This window comes from Peromyscus eremicus, chromosome 5, assembly GCF_949786415.1.
Source record: "Peromyscus eremicus chromosome 5, PerEre_H2_v1, whole genome shotgun sequence".
Taxonomy (NCBI): Eukaryota; Metazoa; Chordata; class Mammalia; order Rodentia; family Cricetidae; genus Peromyscus; species Peromyscus eremicus.
In genome coordinates this window covers 118,518,309-118,536,518 of record NC_081420.1, presented here as the reverse complement: position 1 = coordinate 118,536,518, position 18,210 = coordinate 118,518,309, and the positions used below count along the sequence as shown (strand labels likewise).

Genomic DNA, 18,210 nt, shown 5'->3' with positions numbered 1-18,210 from the left:
AGGGGTTAGGTTACATGGCCTCAGCAGGCGATGGCAGCGGAATACCTCATCTTTGCTGAGCTTGTTCTTCGTCTTCTCAACAAAGGCTGGATTAGAAATCAGGGCCTTTTGTATTATAGAGTTCCACACAAGTGTTCCCTTAGATTTTCCCTTAAACAGATTAACTAAACCAGAACTTTCCCATGTGGTTGAGGGACGCCAATAGAAAAATTGATCGTGTGAGGTAACACGAGGCCACGAAGTTTTCAACAACTCTGGGCTCATTCCCACATCAAATAGCTCAAGAATTCTATATGCTTGGATGGATGGGGGGCTACTATTTTCAGCTGCTTATTGACTTTGTCATCAAGTTTACGACTCACTGAGGAGCAAATATATTCATCTATGAAAGACTGCAGTTTCCTAAGCAACAGCAGCAACAACAGGTTGGGCTGGTTGAAGCTGGTTGAAGCTGGTTGAAGCCACCAGCATTTGATGGATGGACAATTAGGAATTTCTACACTCTAATAAACAAGTGATGTCAAAAAAGAAACTCCTGTGCTGTAATTACCAGTCTGTTTGCCTCAGTCCCATCCTCGGAGGAGATGAAGAACAGCTGGTGAAGTCTCCTCTGCTTAATGATGCTTCTTTGGCCACAGTTACTGGGTCATTAGAGAGCCTTCCTTTCCCACAGCCCGAAGAGTCCCAACCTTTGTTCATATGTCATGTTTTCCAAATGATCAAACTTTTCCATTGTAATTCTGAAAGTGATTTTCAATGCTTTTGTGTATCTTTTGAGGTGTCTGCTTTCAAAACCAAAATTGTGGTCAAATAATAGAATCATTACCACTTAATTCCATGAAAAGTAATATCAACACTTTTTAAAATGGCTGATCTGAAATCAGGGTATAAGCATTTAACTAAAAGTCACTAAACTGGTGTAACTGAGAAAATCCCATTCTTTCCATCACACTATTGAAGAATAGCTACATGTAGGCATATATGTATCTCTCATATACCCTGTAAAATAAAAGACTTTGCCTGGGATCCATGAAGAGCTTTTGGGTGAATTGCTCTCAAGGCTTTATGCTGATAGGTTAAGACTAGCTGAGAAGACACCAGGCTTCTTGTTAAAGCAAGAGGGCTCCCATCTGCCGCACCACTTTTACAGGCTCCACTCCTTTGTACGTATGTGTGAGGCATAATGAACGAGGGGTTGGTATCTCTTTCCCCAGAAAAGCATGGAATTGCCAGGCGGTGCTCTACATAATAAGCCTATGTTTAAAAAACATGCTTTAAGTTAACTCCGAGTCAATTTGTACAACTTACCCATTCTACTCACACTGGTTCAAAGATCACGTAGAGCAGGGCTCTCAACCTGTGGGTCGCAACCCCTTTGGCGGCCCAACAACCCTTCTACAGGTGCCTAAGACCACAGAAGACACAGATATTCACACTACAATTTGTAACAATAGAAAAATAACAGTTATGAAGTAGCAATGAAAATAATTTTATAGTTTGGGGTCACCACAACATGAGGAACTGTATTAAAGGGTCACAGCGTAGGAAGGCTGAGAACCACTGACTTAGAGGGATCAGGGAGATGGCTCAGTCAGCAAACCTTTGCCACGGAAGCACGAGGACCTATGCACAATCACGAAGACCTATGCACAATCATGAGAACCTATGCACAATCCTCTGTGATACCCATGAGAAAGACTGGGCATGGTGGCAGGCACTTGTAATTTCAGTGCTGTGTGGTAGCCATGGGAGGATACCTGTGGCTCACTGACAAGCCCAGATCCCAGTGGAAGACCCTGTCTCAAAAAACAAACTAACAACCCCCAAACAAAAACAACAACAAAAAAACCACAGTAACACTCAAGACTGATCCCTACACATGTATCTTCAGCATCTCAAATTCTATTGGTTCCTCAATTCTTCTGGTCATTTTGATATATCTTCAGAGAAAAATATGCTTTTTTTTTTCTATTCCTTATTCTAATACTTGTAAACATTTGACTACTATTATAAGATATTTCCTGGAATAGTACAAAAGAATTGACCAATTATTTAAAAAATCTGCATAAAATGTGGAAGCTGATATGTAAGCTCAAGAAAATATTCTGTCCTATGTAAAAAGAATTTAAAGAACTGAGAATTGCATAATAACATTTGAGACATGCTTTGTTTGCCAATGAAGAGCCAATGAAGAAATACATTGTGTTTCTGAGCACCTCCAAGCTTAGCTAGCCAGGACTGGGACTTTAAAACAGCGTGAAGGTCCATGCATGTGTTATACTGCATCAGGTATAACTTAGCAGTTCATCTGGATTGTTAGAGAATAAGTCCCCAAAAGCCTAAAAGTAAAAGAGTTTTACTTAAACATACTGCTCAAAAAATAATGTGAGATAGTTGTATATTCACCTATTATAGCTTTCACATTGTCTGAAAAAGTAGTGTGTGTGTGTGTGTGTGTGTGTGTGTGTGTGTGGATAGCCTATATAGTTTAGACATTTAAGCCAAATTTTGCGTCGTTCTCACCAATGTGGGGACATTGATTTACACAATTGTTTGCGTAGGCTCAAATGAGTCTGACAGACTGGGGGTTTCTCCCATGTTTGTTGATTTTTGACAGCTGTCAGTTTGCAGGTCTGACTGCTTTATCTGGGCTTCACCAATGGCACGTTAGTATCTTCAGAAAATGGGCCGTGAGAGCTGCAGTTCCAGTGTCCCAAATCAATTACTGCATTCTTAGACCGGCAGTGTGTTCATTTGTGGGCACAGGGACAGCCAGTGGGGGGACTGATTGGAGGAGAATGTCATGGGTAGCAGGAGAGAAGAGGAGAGTGTTTCTTGCTTAATGGGTTGGTATTAAGTGGGTGGGAATGGCTTCTAATTAGGCAACAATTGCTGTGTTTTCTGGTTTCCTCCTTTCCCTCCTCCTGCCGGTCACCAGCTGCCAATCGGCCCCCATTTCTGGATGTTTTTTTTCTTGAGTTCATTGCTCATTGCAGTGGAAGTCTTTGTTTAAGAGAAGAGGGCTCCCAGGGTCTCAGCTGCCTGGGTGCAGCTTGCAGCCTACAATGAGTAGCAACTGTCAGTTTATTTTATCTCAACCTTTTCATCATTCCGCTGAAACTGATCGACTGAAGCCACCTGAGAGACCTGAGGATTCAGTACCTACAAGTCATTAGCCAGGACTGTGCAGCCTTCCACTGTGGAGTGAGTCAACTCAACACTTCCTGAACCGCAGTCCACCTTAACCCTGTGCTGCCCCCGGAACACATGAGAATCTGGCCTCTCTGTGGTTCAAAGCTGAGTTGACAGGAGTGCTTATTCTGATACAGTCCTATGAGTCTGAATATTCTGCTTTGGCCGAGGGACAAGGAAAGCGTCTCTGTTGTATGTTTTGCTCTAGGGAACTCCCTAAGGGGAGACAGCATATAGTGGAATACAGTTTTATTGTAGCCACAGGAAAAACAGATACAAAATTGGACAACATTTTACAAAATGACTTTATAACATTAGGTACTAAACTCCATTCTTCACAAACATCCAATGAGTGGGGTTAGAGCCTTATTTTATAGGCATGTGACATATGACATTGTTTCTCTTTATATTTATTTATTTACTGTGTGTGTGTCACAGCACACATGTAGAGATCAGAGGACAACTCCCAGGAGTTTTCTCCTTTCAACCTATGGGTCCCAGGGATTGAACTCAGGAAGTCAGGCTTGGCAACAAGCACCCTAATCCACTGACGCATCTCACCAGCTCTAATGTAGCTTCTTTATGGGGTTTCCTGTGTTTTATTTTTACAACCAACCAGATAAAATTTTCCTGCACAGATCAATGGGATTTGGAAAGTCATTTCCTAAAGAAACCATGGAAGCTGTTGTGTCCAGAATGTATTTAAAGAGAATGAATGACGAGACAAGAAGATCCTGCTTGTGCCACAGGGGAGTGTAAAGCACAGTGAAAATCAGCAGCACGCCAGTAAATGGTCTCATTTACCACTTGGAGTGGAGAGTGGCAAATGGCTTATATTTAGCCACAGTCAATATGGACAGACTGGCGTGTCGGGAGATAAAACTGGCAGAAAAAAGTAGATCGTGTTAGGTAAATCAGGAGGTGACACATAGTGGCACTGGGTTGGGACTGAGACAGCAGGTCCTCAGGAAACCCTGCAGCACCGTTAGGTGGGCTCTGGGTGTGAAACCTGAGCACCTGAGGCAGGAGTGAGGGGTACATCCGACTGCCCACAGAACTCATCTGCTAGGAAATGCTGTCCCTTTAAGGGACAGCTACACAATCAGCTTAAACACCGAAAGATTAAAGAAACCTAAGGACAGTTCTCATACACAAGAATCTGGCTTGCACTGAAGGCAGGCTCTTAAGTTCTACCCTTAGAGGTTTGTTCACTCATTCCGAGGGCCCCGGAACACCCATTGACAGTAACTCTATGCCGGTCTCATAACTCTGGTATAAGTGACCCTTGAATTCCACCTTGAGACACTGCCTGGAGCTAATGTGAGGTTTAATTTTTCATAAGCCATCTTAAAACACTTGTGTATAGTAGAAAACACAACGGATTGTCCTGATTCACCAACTTCGACTTCAGTGCAGTTTGTTTTTGTTTTTTCCTTGTAGGAATCTCCTCCTACTCAAAATGAAAAGATTGGCGACTGGCCGAGGAGTACACACAGAAGAGGCCGGAGAGCTTCCCAGGGGTGGCAGAGGAGTACACACAGGAGAAGGCCGGAGAGCTTCCCAGGGGTGGCCGAGGAGTACACACAGAAGAGGCCGGAGAGCTTCCCAGGGGTGGCAGAGGAGTACACACAGGAGAAGGCCGGAGAGCTTCCCAGGGGTGGCCGAGGAGTACACACAGAAGAGGCCGGAGAGCTTCCCAGGGGGTGCATATTGTGTTTGTCCATGTCTGGGCTCAGCTCCATGTTCTCGACGCAACTGATCTTCACTGAGCAGCTGAAACAACCTTTTTGAAAAGTTAACCAGAGGGGTCTTCTCAGACGGACCTCAGTGGCTATTTCCTCACATTTGTAACAAAAAACAAAGCACTCACAGAGGCTTACAAGAACTATGAACCAGATGCCCCCAGGTCCTTCCCTTCTTGCCCTCTCTCCCCCTCCCCCTTTCCCTGTCTTTTCCCCTCTTCCCTTGCTCCTTCCTTCCTTTCTCCCTCCTCTCCCCCTCTCCCCACTCTTCCCCCACTCCCCTTCTCCCCCTGTTCCCCTCTGGACTTGCTCCAGCCACGTTGGTCATCTTGCTGTTCCATGAGCGAGCCTGGATAGGCCAGAAGACCTCGCTTCTTCCTTTCCCAGGCCGGCAGCAGCTTCGAGGAGCTTCTTCCCCTGCACCACTGGGCCACTCTCCTCTTACGCTGCTTTATTTTACAACTTTATGGTACTTACCACTATTTCTGGAGGCTGCCTGCCAGCATCTTAACCTGCTTCTCTGCTGACAAGATTCCCAACTTTATTAACTCAGGTGGGAGGATGAGATGTGTGCTCACTGTATACGTTAAAAAGAGACCCATTTTGCTACTTTCCCTCACAGATGGTGGGAATCTGGTGAGCCAGGGTCCACCTATCAGCTTCCTTCTCAGGCCCGCTGTTGGGAGCCAGGGGCAGTGATGGAGGGCTATCCAGAACCCAGCCCAGCAAGGGGTGGCACCAGGCATGGTTTGTACTGTAAAGCGTCCTTAGTATTTCCTATAGCAACAAATCAACCAGCCAAAACATATGTACATCATTAAAAATCTTTTCCTATGGCTGCCCTTTTTTGTTTGTTTGTTTTTTGAGACAGGGTTTCTCTGTGTAGTAGCCCTTGCTGTCCTGGAACTCGTGACCAGGCTGGCCTTGAGACCCGCCTGCCTCTGCCTCCCAAGTGCTGGGATTAAAGATGTGTGCCACCACCACCCGGCTTCGGTTGTTCTCACTGTTATATAATCTTGGATTTGATACATACAAACCTGAAAGATTTGCTATCTGCATTTTTATTTGGGAGTCACTGTCTTGAATCCCGGCTGTTCAGTTTGTACACAGGTTTATGAGATGTGTGCTTATTGTATATGTCAAAAAGAGACCCATTTTGCTTCTTTCTCTCACGGATGGTGGGACTCTTGTGAGCCAGGGTCTGCCTAGGTTCCCCTAAGTGTGATTATAATTCTATCTAATGCGAGTTACTTCTTCAATTCGATCTACTCATGGATGCAGGTTTTCATTCACAGATATCTTTAATTTCTGTAGATAGCTTTATTATTATTATTTTTTCTTTCTTCAAATAGGTTTGCAAGAGTCAAAAGGTAATCTCGAAGAGAAATAGTTTCCACTTAGCTTTCATGAATTCCATTTGACTGAGAAGGTCACTCAATAGAAGTTAAAGCTAAAGAATTCTGTGTTAGCTATAGAAAGAGACAAAGTTATGCATAATTATCTACGCAATTACACTTGCCCGGCTTGAAGATTTTTAGCCAGGAATGCTTAATAACATTTGCATGGTTAAATGAGACAGCAGGAACAGTGGGAAGGGCCTCGGGGCATGGTCGTCTATTTAAGCATCCACTTGGATTTTCAACATAATTAGTCATATAATTGTGTGCCTAAACTTAGTGGATCCATGTAAGTAATTATCAATTATTAAAAAGTAGTGCTTCTAATGTTTTTCTCTCTGCTTCCTGCCAATCAAATTACCAAGGAACATACTATGTTCATGTTTCATCACATAAATTTTCAAGTAAAATTAACTGTGAAGCCTTAGGTGAAGGTGGATGAATGAGAAATCTGTGAATTAATTCTGATGAATGGTAGCTAATTCAGCCATTTGGATATCTATGGTTTTAGGGAGTTTTCTTGCTATCAAATCATAACATCGTTGAAGGATTCGATCATGGTAAATATCTGAGAGTTCAGGAAGCAAGTTCAAGTATGTTCATAGCGACTTCAAGATTCAGTTCAGAAGCGTTGACACTGCTCAGGATGGCCTGGGGCTAAAAGGTATAGTCAGACATTGCATTTCTTCTCTAGACTGTGGCCCAGTGTTTCCCACATGGTTTATATTGTGCTCAACCCCGGGAGGCTACCATCATCCACGAGAAGTCTGATGTATGTCCATGGGTTGGCATTCAAGGCAGTGTGACTTCTAAGTTACTGTAAGCAATTTCTAAAAGAGAACTCGCCATGAAAACCATGCAGTTTTCTAGTAATTATGCCAAACTATCCAAGTTATACAACATTCACTCATATCTGAGAGTTAGAATAGTCTTCTCCTGGAAAACGCATGCCAGTCAGCCCTGAAAACATATACACAAATAACTTATACAGCCTGGGCAGATTGTACTTATGAACACACACACACCATCACCACCACCACCACCACCACTACCACCACCACCACCACCAACAACAACAACAGTTAGTGAAAAAAAAGAGGATGCAAATTTGAAAGAGAGCAAAGAGGGGTATTGGGAGGGTTTGGAGGGAGGAAAGGGAAAGGAGAAATGATGTCATTATATTAAAATGTGAAAAATAAAAGAAATAAAAAAAATCAGGCCAAGGGGGTAGAATAACGTAATTATATTGCAATTTAAAATAAAAACTATTGTAAAACCTTTAAAAACTAAGTTAAAAAACACAAGGATCTTAGAATAAGAAAATTTAAAGAAAAGCAACTTCTAGAACCAGGTTATAATTTTAAAGAGGAATTCCCAGTTGGGGAAGGTGTAGGACGAATTAGAAGCCAGTAACACCGATGTCTCCAATGCTCGTGCTTCAAGTACCAACCATGTGTCACTTCTTTCTTCAGAAGAGAATGCTAGATGGGAGAGTAACAGAGTTGTCCTAAGAGAAATTTACCAAAGATGGGTGACATGTGCCTAAGGGAGAGGGCCTCATATTTCCAAATTCTGGCAGTGGTAGAAGGATTTAGCTACTTTCCTAGTATGTCAGACCCATGAGCACAAGTCAGGGGACACAGCTGGACAGTGGAGACAGACTTCTCTGGCAATGAAACAGGTAAGACCAAGTGATGGTGGGGTTCACCCAGACCCACAAATGCAGACCTTCCGCTGCCACAGCTCCAGCATTAACCTGGTTTTGCATGGTTTAAATAACCCAAAGACTGTGCATAGGCCTCTCAAATGAGCAGTGAAGACAAACCGCAAACAAAAGCACAGCAGAGAAGCCCAGTTACACATTCCTTAGGAGAGGTGCACTCAGTGTGCTCTGCAAAGTTAAGCCTGGTCACACTACCAGCTACCAAGCACTGTGAGTGGAATCTAAAAGAAGGCAAGTTTTTGTTGGAGCAATCAAGAATTCTCTTTTATTGAACCAAGGCAGAAGATAGAGAAGGAGATTCTTAGAGTGGGGGAAAAAAGAAAATAAGAAACAAACCTCTCAACCTGAGGGAACTGCAGTCATTATTATTATTTCCCAATGAAGCTAGTTTTAGTTTCTGAAGAAATACTTTATTCTGTAGGAAGTAACTTGTTACTTGTGTTGTACAAAATAGGTGAGGGCTGGCGATGTGTATTTGAATGAGGAAATTGAAAATCCACACTCAAATCCTTCCTTTTTCTTTTAGAATTTGGTTGCAGTGAAGTATTGGTTTCTCTCTTTCAGACATTTTCCATTTGGGAAACATTTGGGCATTATGTTTGTTTTGAATAAGCTGCAGAAGGTACTGAACGTGTTTCCTGATGTCTGTGAGAGCCAGATTCAGGTGATCACTTTAAGTAAGGCAAACAGAAAGGGTACACACTGGTGTGCTTCTTTTGACGTGGGTATGGAACATATAAAGAACGTATTTTAATGCTTTTATCCTATTTGTCTCATCCAACTCATTTGCCGTGACTAGAAATGGGAGTTTAATACAGTATTTTAAGGGTTTCTACCTTTAAAAAATCACAGGCCGACTCGTAGACTATAAATGCACAATCCGCAAATTGTCCTACAGAGAAATGGCCACCCCAAGTCTCTCACCAGCACCCTTACTGCTGTGGTCCTGCACTGAGAAGAGTCCTGAGGCTTCTGGAGTCAGAGTAGGCCAGGCAATGTGGGAACCTACATGGGGATGGAGATTGACGTCCTATACATCCTCTCCTAAAAGCCATAGGTTTTTAAACAAAAACCCCAGAGCCAGGTGTAACTTACCCCCTTTATGAGCATTGGTAAGGCAAACCCAAGAGATTACTCTCCCCTCAACAAGGCCTGACACTCACAGTTTCTCACAGGAACTAGACGATAATACCCCGTTGCTGAAGGTGCCACATCCCTTGACTACAAGACAGAGAGATCAAGCTGGAACTGAAGAGGAAGCTTCCCTGCTGCTGACTGGCTTTGTGGGCGCTGAAACGTGCTATGTGGGCTGCTTAGGGAGAAAGGGCATTAATGGTTTCACCCAGCTGTGAATCCTATAAACCACAATATCATCCTGTCAGACAAGGTGTGCCTACTGAAGCCATCATGGCATGACTGTTATAGGAGTAACCAAATTCTCTTTGAGTAGATATGAGGCTTACCCCTAGGAGGGAATCCTTGCCTGATAACGTAAATGCAGTAAAAAACAAACAAAACTCATGGTTGATGAGGTCTTCAGCCCTAGTGGAGAACTTATGACTGTTTATTACCCTTCTTTAGCTTATCATAACACCAAACTTCCTCATAAGTATCTACTTTTAGACCCATATACAAGTGCTCATCTCAGCCTTAACCAGAGATGTTTCTCTTTGTAAGAGGTGATGGTGAATACAGAGATGCCTGGCTGCTCAAGGTGCTGAGAGTAATTGACAGTTGAATGCTTAGCCTTAAACAAGACATTTATGCCACCGCCTCAAAGGTTCAGGGAACATGGCAGAAGAGGGGGCAGAAAAAATGTAAGAACAAGAAAACGGGAAGAAGGGCTGTGACGTGCTAGCTTCTGGCCTGGCACGGCCAGCACCGCTGTGACCTCCCAGGAGCTCTGGCTGCATGCAATGGGCCCGTCAACAGTGACATGGTTTCAGCAGGGCTTGGGAAGGTCCTACCTCTCCCTCCTGAACGACTGGCTCCTGATGGACTCTGGGGGAGCAGAAGACATCATTTGCAGTTAGTTAGCCACAGATAAGACCGTTGGGCTCCAGTGACTAGTTCCAAATCCATCATCACAGAGATGGCCCTGGTTAAACTCAGTGAGTCACAAAACAAAAAGACACTAAAGTGGAGCAGGGACTTGTAGGCAAGAGGAGGTACAAAGGGGCTAGGCGGGAATTCAAAGAGGGTGGGGTAACAATAATCCGGATATACTATGTACATGTATGAAATTGTCAAAAAACAAATTAAATAAAAGTTTTTTGTTTTTTTTTAAACCTTGCTTGCTAGCCAGTTGGATGATTCCATTATTGTCACTTCATATTTATGGTTATTAAGCTATAGAAAAAGTATCCAATCACAATAGAATATGAGGGCTTGGTTACGAAGATGACCTTTTCATATTCTTTAGAAGCTCATGAATGAGAAATGCAAGCAAAGTACACAGTAGAAAATGGCTTGGTACTACACTCTGGGTGCAACATGAAGCCAACAAGAATCAAGAGCTGTGAGACCAAGTCATGGCACCTCCTGAAGAATAGTGCAGGAGTCATAAAGCCAAGATGATAATTTTTCAGTCCCTGTAAACCTTCACATGACGTCTCACCGAGAACAGTGTCCTTGCAGTCCAACTAGCTGGTGTGCTCGTCTGTTTTGGTGCTTGGCGTTCACATCTGATTTCTCTGATATAATTTACATTTGGCCTCAGTGAGAAAGTGCGTGGGAATCCTGCTACTGATCCCATTCTCATCAACGATGTAGCTCGCATCAGGGGCATTTAAATGGCTATAACTGCATGCGGGGTTAACACTGCCGTGAAGTTGAAGGAGGAAAGCATTGTTTCTATTGCTGTGTCTGTGACTGCGGTATGAATTACCTTTTCCTGTAAAAACACACATTTCCTTGATTGTGAGGATATCTTGGGTATGGGAAGTAAATACTATTCTGGAGAATTCAGTCCATGTTCATAGGCCCCTGAGCCTTCCAGAACCAAACAACTGCAGTTGCTTCAGGACTGAGTCATTTTACTGAGGTGTAATAAACTTGATTTTTTTTCTCTCCGTTTTTAAATTTGGGAGGCTCAATGTTGGAAGGGGAGAGCAGGTGTATGAATCATTCCCACCATCTCCCAGTATTAGAAGAGTCTGAAGGTGCCTGTTCTTGCCGTGGTCCCTCTAGAAGAACAAAGACCAGTGGTTTGCTAGTGAGTCACCCTTCCCATTCATCCGAGGACCTCAGTGCTCTCTCTGCTCCATTCCCTTAGGGGGTCATGTTCTCTACTTAAAAGCGTATTGGCAGTTCCTAGAGCTAATGATTTGTTTGGAGGATGGAAGTCTCCGAGGTGCCAATAACCGCATAGCTTTCATAATGTAGCTTTCCGATCTTTGATCTTTTTTTTTTTTTTTTTTTTTTTTTTTTTTTTTTTTCTGTTTCTGAATGCACGGGACCCTCAATAGCAAGATTAAAGATGCCTCGTCCTACAAGGACGGTGGAAGTTGAAAACTTAAAAGCTGCTCAGATTTCCAAATAATATTCTTGTACTTTTTCATTTTGTCAACATCCTGTTTGGTGAGCACCATCCTTCATTCATGTGATAATTGGATGGTAATCCAAATAGTGTGGCATCATAGGCTTCCCAAGGACGCATTGAACACAAGCTTAAAACGTGCTCAGTGCAAACTAGCTTGTGGTCGGGCTTACAGCCTCATCTTGAATTCTATTTGATTTAAACATTTGCTTGGCACCTTGCAGATGTCAACTATCACATTTCCTAGAAAATACCCAGAGTTCGGAATGCGTGTTTGAGAGACCCATGCTCTTAACTGAGCAGTTAAGGCGATTAAAAAAATAGTCATGGTAGAAAATGAGCTGAAATGGCTTGAAGAGAATGAATGAAGCCATTGAGACCAGAGAAGAGAGCATTTTCAAGTGGAAGGGGCCTCAGGCACCCTCACCTAAGGACCTGGCTGAACTGAGCTAGAAGGAAGGTGTTCATTAGGAGTGCAGTGTGGGGGGGGGGAGGGGGGAGATGGGGTTAGGGAGTGGGGGAGTGTTTGTAGGAAGCAGTCAGGAAAAGACCAGTTTAGAAAGGTCAAGAGGCCTTTAACTAGAACTCAGTGAAGAGCCAGTGAGGAGGGTTTTTTTTTGTTTTTTGTTTTTGTTGTTGTTTATTTTTGGTTTTTTTCGAGACAGGGTTTCTCTGTGTAATTTTGGTGCCTGTCCTGGATCTCACTCTGTAGAACAGGTTGGCCTCGAACTCACAGAGATTCCTCCTGGCTCTGCCTCCCCAGTGCTGGGATTAAAGTTATGAGCCACCACTGCCTGGCCCAGTGAGGAGTTTTAAGCAGAGTAAAAATGGAGCATCTTAAGGCAGATGTTAGTGTGCTTTGAACTAAAAATACACTTATGCAAACAATCATGTGCATTTAAATAATTTCCTGTAGGTTTTATTTCATGAAGAAAAGTTACCCTTCACAATGCATAATGTGTCAGCAGAATGAGAACTCAGTGCTTACTCATACCTGTCTGAACAATTATTAATTTTTACTTCTACAGGGAAGTAGCTCATCCCTGCACAGAGCTCTGAGTCACGAGAGATGAGCAGGGCTGGTTGTGATTTCTACAGCACTCTGAGGAAGGCTACCCCCACCCCCACGCAGACCATGAGCTTTAGTGCTTGAATCACATGGGCAAATGGATGATTTGTTTCTGCTCCCAAGTCCTTCAGAAGAAAATATAACCTCTCAAAACACCAAAGAGCCACAAATGTAAGAGGTAGGGATGAACAAAAGTGGAAGAAGGCTTTTTGAAAGCTGGAAACAAGGCACTGACAGACACACCTGGATCCCATCCGAACGTGGCTTTTCTGGCTTTTTCCCCCAAGAGAATTTTTTTCACAGTATCATCAGGATGGTAAGAGTTTATTCAAGACCAACCCGAGACTTGAGCAGCTCAGCTTATCCTCTGCAGACTGTATCTTTTATCAGTGTAAGACGGCTAACATGGATCATTTCCCCTGTCTTAGGTCCTGATATTCTGGGCAGAAAACACAAAAATCTAAGATGTAGGTGTTGGAATTCCTGGCCACTTCTTCAGCTACATGACCGCACATGCACAGTTCAGTAGCCAAGCAAGGGGCCTTACGTCCTATGTAAGCCGTGTGATTGCGTAACTTGCGCTCAGCATGATCACGCAATCTGTGCATATGCGTGGTGTAGCTCTGTAAGCCCATATACGAATGTGCAGGGAATGCATAAAAAGCAGGTCCCAGACTCCTCCCCCTTCTCCTCACCCTCCTCCATGCACATGTCTTCCACAGGCCTGATCACATTCTCTTCTGTCCCCTCCTTCTCCTAATAAAACTCTTATAGTGGGTTTTCTCTTACCTTGTGGCTTTTTTCGAAAGGGATATTGTGCCGCTGAATAAAACCAACATTGATGCCGAGACGAAGTAGGCTCTTCTAGCGCTCTGCGCCCGGAACCTGTGCCAAGGTTTTGCCTCGTCTATGACTGCCCGCTTTTTTCATTTGCCAGGCTGCCGGACCACTCCGCACAATATTGGCTGCTCAGATTGGTGAATTTTCCCTTTCCAATCCCTCGCCATTTCCCACACTGCAGCCTGAGATATATTTCTCTCTGTTGGACCCCCAGGGGGTCCTTGGGCTATGTACACCATGACTCATTCTCTCTTGATGAAGCATTGAATGCTGTCAGACCCCCCCCTCCCCCGGGGTGGGGGTGGGTCCTCCGGGTTCGAACACCCTGGCCCTTATTCTCTGGCTTGACAAAGCATTAAATGATTTGTGCCGATTCACAGATCCTTCCCTAACCTCAGGGATGCCTGAGACTGGGGTCTTGGATCCCGTTTGTTATTTTAGTTTTTCATTTACTTCTCTTGGCTGCAGTCATGGGACATAAAGGTTTCCTCCTCTTGGTCCTACTCCTCCTCTGAAAAATACCTTAAATATCCCTGGGATACCATAAATATGGCCATGTAACAGCTGTTTGGACCCCAATATTCCATGGGAATTATCTAACTTCTGCCAGCGAACAGGCAAATGAAAAGAGTCACCTTAGCCCCACGCTTCTACCTAAGCTCTGAACCCTCCCTTTCTGAGTCTTTCTCTCCTGCCCATGTGCAACTTGAACCTGAGGAATCTCTGACTCCAAAGAACCTCCACCTGTCTGACCTCCACTCTGCTCTCTGGTATCAGGCGGGCTGTTCTAACTGCCCGACTCTGGCTCCCACCTCCACTCTGCTCTCTGGTATCAGGCGGGCCGTTCTAACTGCCCGACTCTGGCTCCCACCTCCACTCTTACTGTCACCGTTCCCAGCTGCCCTGAGAAGCACAGACAGGTCTGGAAGCAGGCGAGGACGCCCGCAAGTGAGTTTCTGATCAGGACCCACGCTGGGATTACAATAACCTGGTTATTACAATAATCATCTGGCTCTCTAGTTACAGACCACTTCATAACTTGCCTCCTGGCGGGTCTTCTTGAGGCTTCCCTCAAACCAGTAAACTATAAAAGCTAAAAACGTAATTCAAGATACAGAATAAAATCCATCTCATGTCTCCCAGAGCTTCCTGACATCAGGGCTAACGTAAGCCCTGGAGAGAGGGCCCTCACCCCATAGGCAGAAGTTTCAGCTGTGACGTTTAAGGTACCATGGGAGAGATGAGAAAGCCCGTGAACAGAATTGCCAAATGCTGGCACATGCTATTTGAGCAGCTGCCTGAAGGCTTCCAGGTCCCTGTTTTAAGTGTGGTAGAAAAGGCCAGTGGGCTTGTGCGTGTCCTGCCCTACTTGGGTCATCAATTGAGCCTTGTCTGAAGTGCCACTGAGAGGGACATTGGTCAGCTGACTGCCCCCATGCACCTCATGGCATGGGGAAATCAAACAAAGACCTCCAGCAGACCTCCTAGGCTTGGGAACCCAGGATAGCCATTGCAGCACGGGGCGATCCGTTTCCAATTTTGGACACTGAGCCACTTACTCAGTCCTGAGGGAGTTTTGGAGTCCCATATCTCCTCGTTTTCCTATTGTCAGGATAGGGGGACAGCCTTATCTATCTCATCAGACCCCATCACTTTATTGTATTTTCAGGGGCATCCCTCTTACACACACATTTTTAGTGGTGCCAACCTGCCCTGTGCCCCTAATGGGAAGAGATTTTTTTTAGCTAAGGTAGGAGCTTTCATTTCATTTGCTCCTCCCATTTGCCTCACTCCAGACCTGTCAGAAGTGCCTCTTCTCCTCCTCATGCACAGTGACACAGACAGGGCCCTGCTCTCTCTCATTTCAGAGGACATTACCCCACAAGCTCTTCCTTCCTGGTTCCCTCTCCTAATTAACTACTCAGCTAATTGCCACAGGACCACCATAGAGCTGGAGTCCAAGGACCATCAAGTATACCCAGGCAGTAAGGAACAGTAACAGTCCAGAGGTATTTACACCCCCAGACTCAAAAGGGTCTGGGCTCTGCAAAAACAGACTTTAATATAACAGTCTATTACTGTTAGCCCTTAGCAATTGATCACCTGTGTCTCCTAGATGCTAAACAGGTGCCTTAAAATAATCTGTCTCAGATAAGGCTTATCTCAGGTAAAAATTAAGAGCATGTTCTAAATATCTGCCCCCCACTAACACTAACCAATACAGCAGAGTACTAAAACATTACAATGTCATGGTCACCAGCTCAAGATTTTAAATTTCCCATGGCTGCTTCTTAATATGTTTAAAAATTCTTCTGAGCTCCAGAGAATCCACCTGGACAGGTCAGCGAACTCCGGAGCCAGCTTGAATCCACCTGGACAGCACCTTGTCAGATAATTCCCAAAGCAGCAGAGGACAATCCACTAACCCAGGACACCTGGCTACCTCAGAAGCCCCCCTTTCCTATCCCCCAAGAGTTAACCATGTCCACCGAGTCAGCTGGAAGCAGTTTTAGGAGACACAGCATCCCCATCTCCATTCACCCACCTTTTTTTATAATAAGCAAAGAGTCTGGAATGTTGGAATTCCTGGCTACTTCTCCAGCTACATGACCGCACATGTGCTGTTCAGTAGCCAAGCAAGGGGCCTTGTGTCTTATGTAATCTGTGTACCACGTGATCATGTAATTTGCACGCAGCATGATCATGCAATCTATGCGCATGCGTGGCGTAGCTCTGTAAGCCCATATGTGCAAGTGCAGGGGAATGCATAAAAACCGGGTCATGGACTCCTCCCCTATCTTCTCCTCCCACTCCACCCCCATGCACATGTCTTCCACAGGCCTGATCACATTCTCTTATGTCCCTTCCTTCTCCTAATAAAACTCTTATAGTGGGTTTTGTCGTACCTCTTGGCTTTTCTCACACAGTAACAGTGCCACTTAATAAATAACATTGCGCTGCCGCATTAAAGCCAACAGTAGGTAGCTCCAAGCTGTGGAATGAGCTCTCAAGGATCTAACAATGAGCTAAAAAAGTTTGGTATTCAGGGTGGGCAAGATGGCTCAATGGGTAAAGGTGCTTGCCACCAAGCTTGATGACCTGAGCTTCATGCCTAGAGTCTAATGAAGTTAACATCCAACGCTGACCCTTACACTAGCCTAGTTGTTTATAATAAAATAATTTAATTATTCATAAGAAAAGTAGTATGAAGAAACATTGTTATAAAATATTTTCCTAATTCAAGATTATAAAACTAACATTAGCTACTATCAGTAAAGTACATCATATATCCCAGTTTCTCTACAGTTGCTCTTATCTGTATGCCGTGTGACTGGATAGTATTAAAAGGCATAAGTTGATTTCACATGCCTTACTCCTTATTTAAATTATTCCTTACAGCTGGTCGGTACATAGTGTGGTCTCTAAGATGACTGGGAAGTGCCAGCTCAAGGACGGTGAATTATTGGTAGGACAGATCACCCCCACTGGTGTATGCTTCCCTTAAACAGTACCAGTATGATTGGCAGGAGAGTACACCCAACTTCCAATGTAGTAACAAATGAACGAAAACAAAATTACCAAGTTCAAGTCACCAACACGCGAACAAACCTTTCCAACAGAAATACCTTCGCTACCATGGGATGATACAAAATCTAAACACCAAAGCCTTACCCAGAATCGGGTCGTATTTGATTTGAGTTCTACTCTCCTTCCAGGACAGCAGGCAGTTGAGGCTGTCCATGTCTGCAGATTCTATGTAGTTCTTCATCATCAGCATCATCTGGTGGGCTCTCGCTATCCCGAAGTGAACTTTGGTTTCATCCATCAGCTCCGTTTTCATGAGCTCCACTGTGGTACGGAAAGCTTGCTGGAAGTACTCGGAAGCCTTGCTGTACTGCCCCTAGTGAGCAAGAGAGAACACTTTTTTATTTCTTACCTCACCCATTTCACAGATTTGCTCATCTCACCTTGGCACACCCATTTTTGAAGAGAAAGAGCTGGCAAGCTGGCTTTTCATCAGAAGGCTGTCTTCGGTGAGCAGTGGTCACTTGAGGGTCAGAATCCTGAAATTAATTTGGTTAGAAAGCTACATCTGTGGCTGAAACACATGAAGTGCACAGCGGCAGGAGGAAGCTGGGGGAAAGTGAGCTGGTTGCCACGATTTCAGCACAGTGTTACTAGTTATGGCATTGTATGTGTCTGGTGAAATGTATTCAGCTGTCTCTTGGTTTTATTTGTAGCAGGAAGGCATTTGATGGCACGTCAGTGGTGACAGCTGACACATGCAGCTCTCTGCCTCTCTCTCCTGACGGACCTGCACCTCTGGGCTAAGGTCATGGGAGAATCGAGATTTAAAACATATGATTGTAATGTGGCTAGAACAAAGAGAAGGTGGGAGGGGTTGAGGAGGACACATGACTTCAACCCCCAGCCTCTACATGCGTGTGTACCCACACAGCTGTGCCCGCTACATGTGAGCACTCATACACACACAGAAAAAAATGATAGAGATATTTAAAACATGGTTGAACACTCCTTTCAAAAGAAACTTTCACAGGAGAGGTGTTTTTTTTTTTTTCAATAAAATTTTAACCCCTATTCCCATACTTTGTGAAAGAAATGGGCATTCAAACCCCATGGATCCATCTTCAGGCCACACCCCAGCACAGAGGGGATGCAGCCTCAATCCACAGCCCTCTGTGCAGTGG

The 18,210-nt window shown here is 44.3% G+C and overlaps 1 protein-coding gene across 1 annotated transcript in view; it reads right to left on the bottom strand.

The window, feature by feature from the left end:
* Positions 1-18,210, bottom strand: part of Ttc29 (tetratricopeptide repeat domain 29) — a 203,908-nt gene that overhangs the window by 44,512 nt on the left and 141,186 nt on the right. Inside the window, exon 11 of the mRNA XM_059264282.1 lies at positions 17,174-17,402. Coding sequence (XP_059120265.1) covers positions 17,174-17,402 — 229 coding nt within the window. The remainder of the gene's footprint in view (positions 1-17,173; positions 17,403-18,210) is intronic.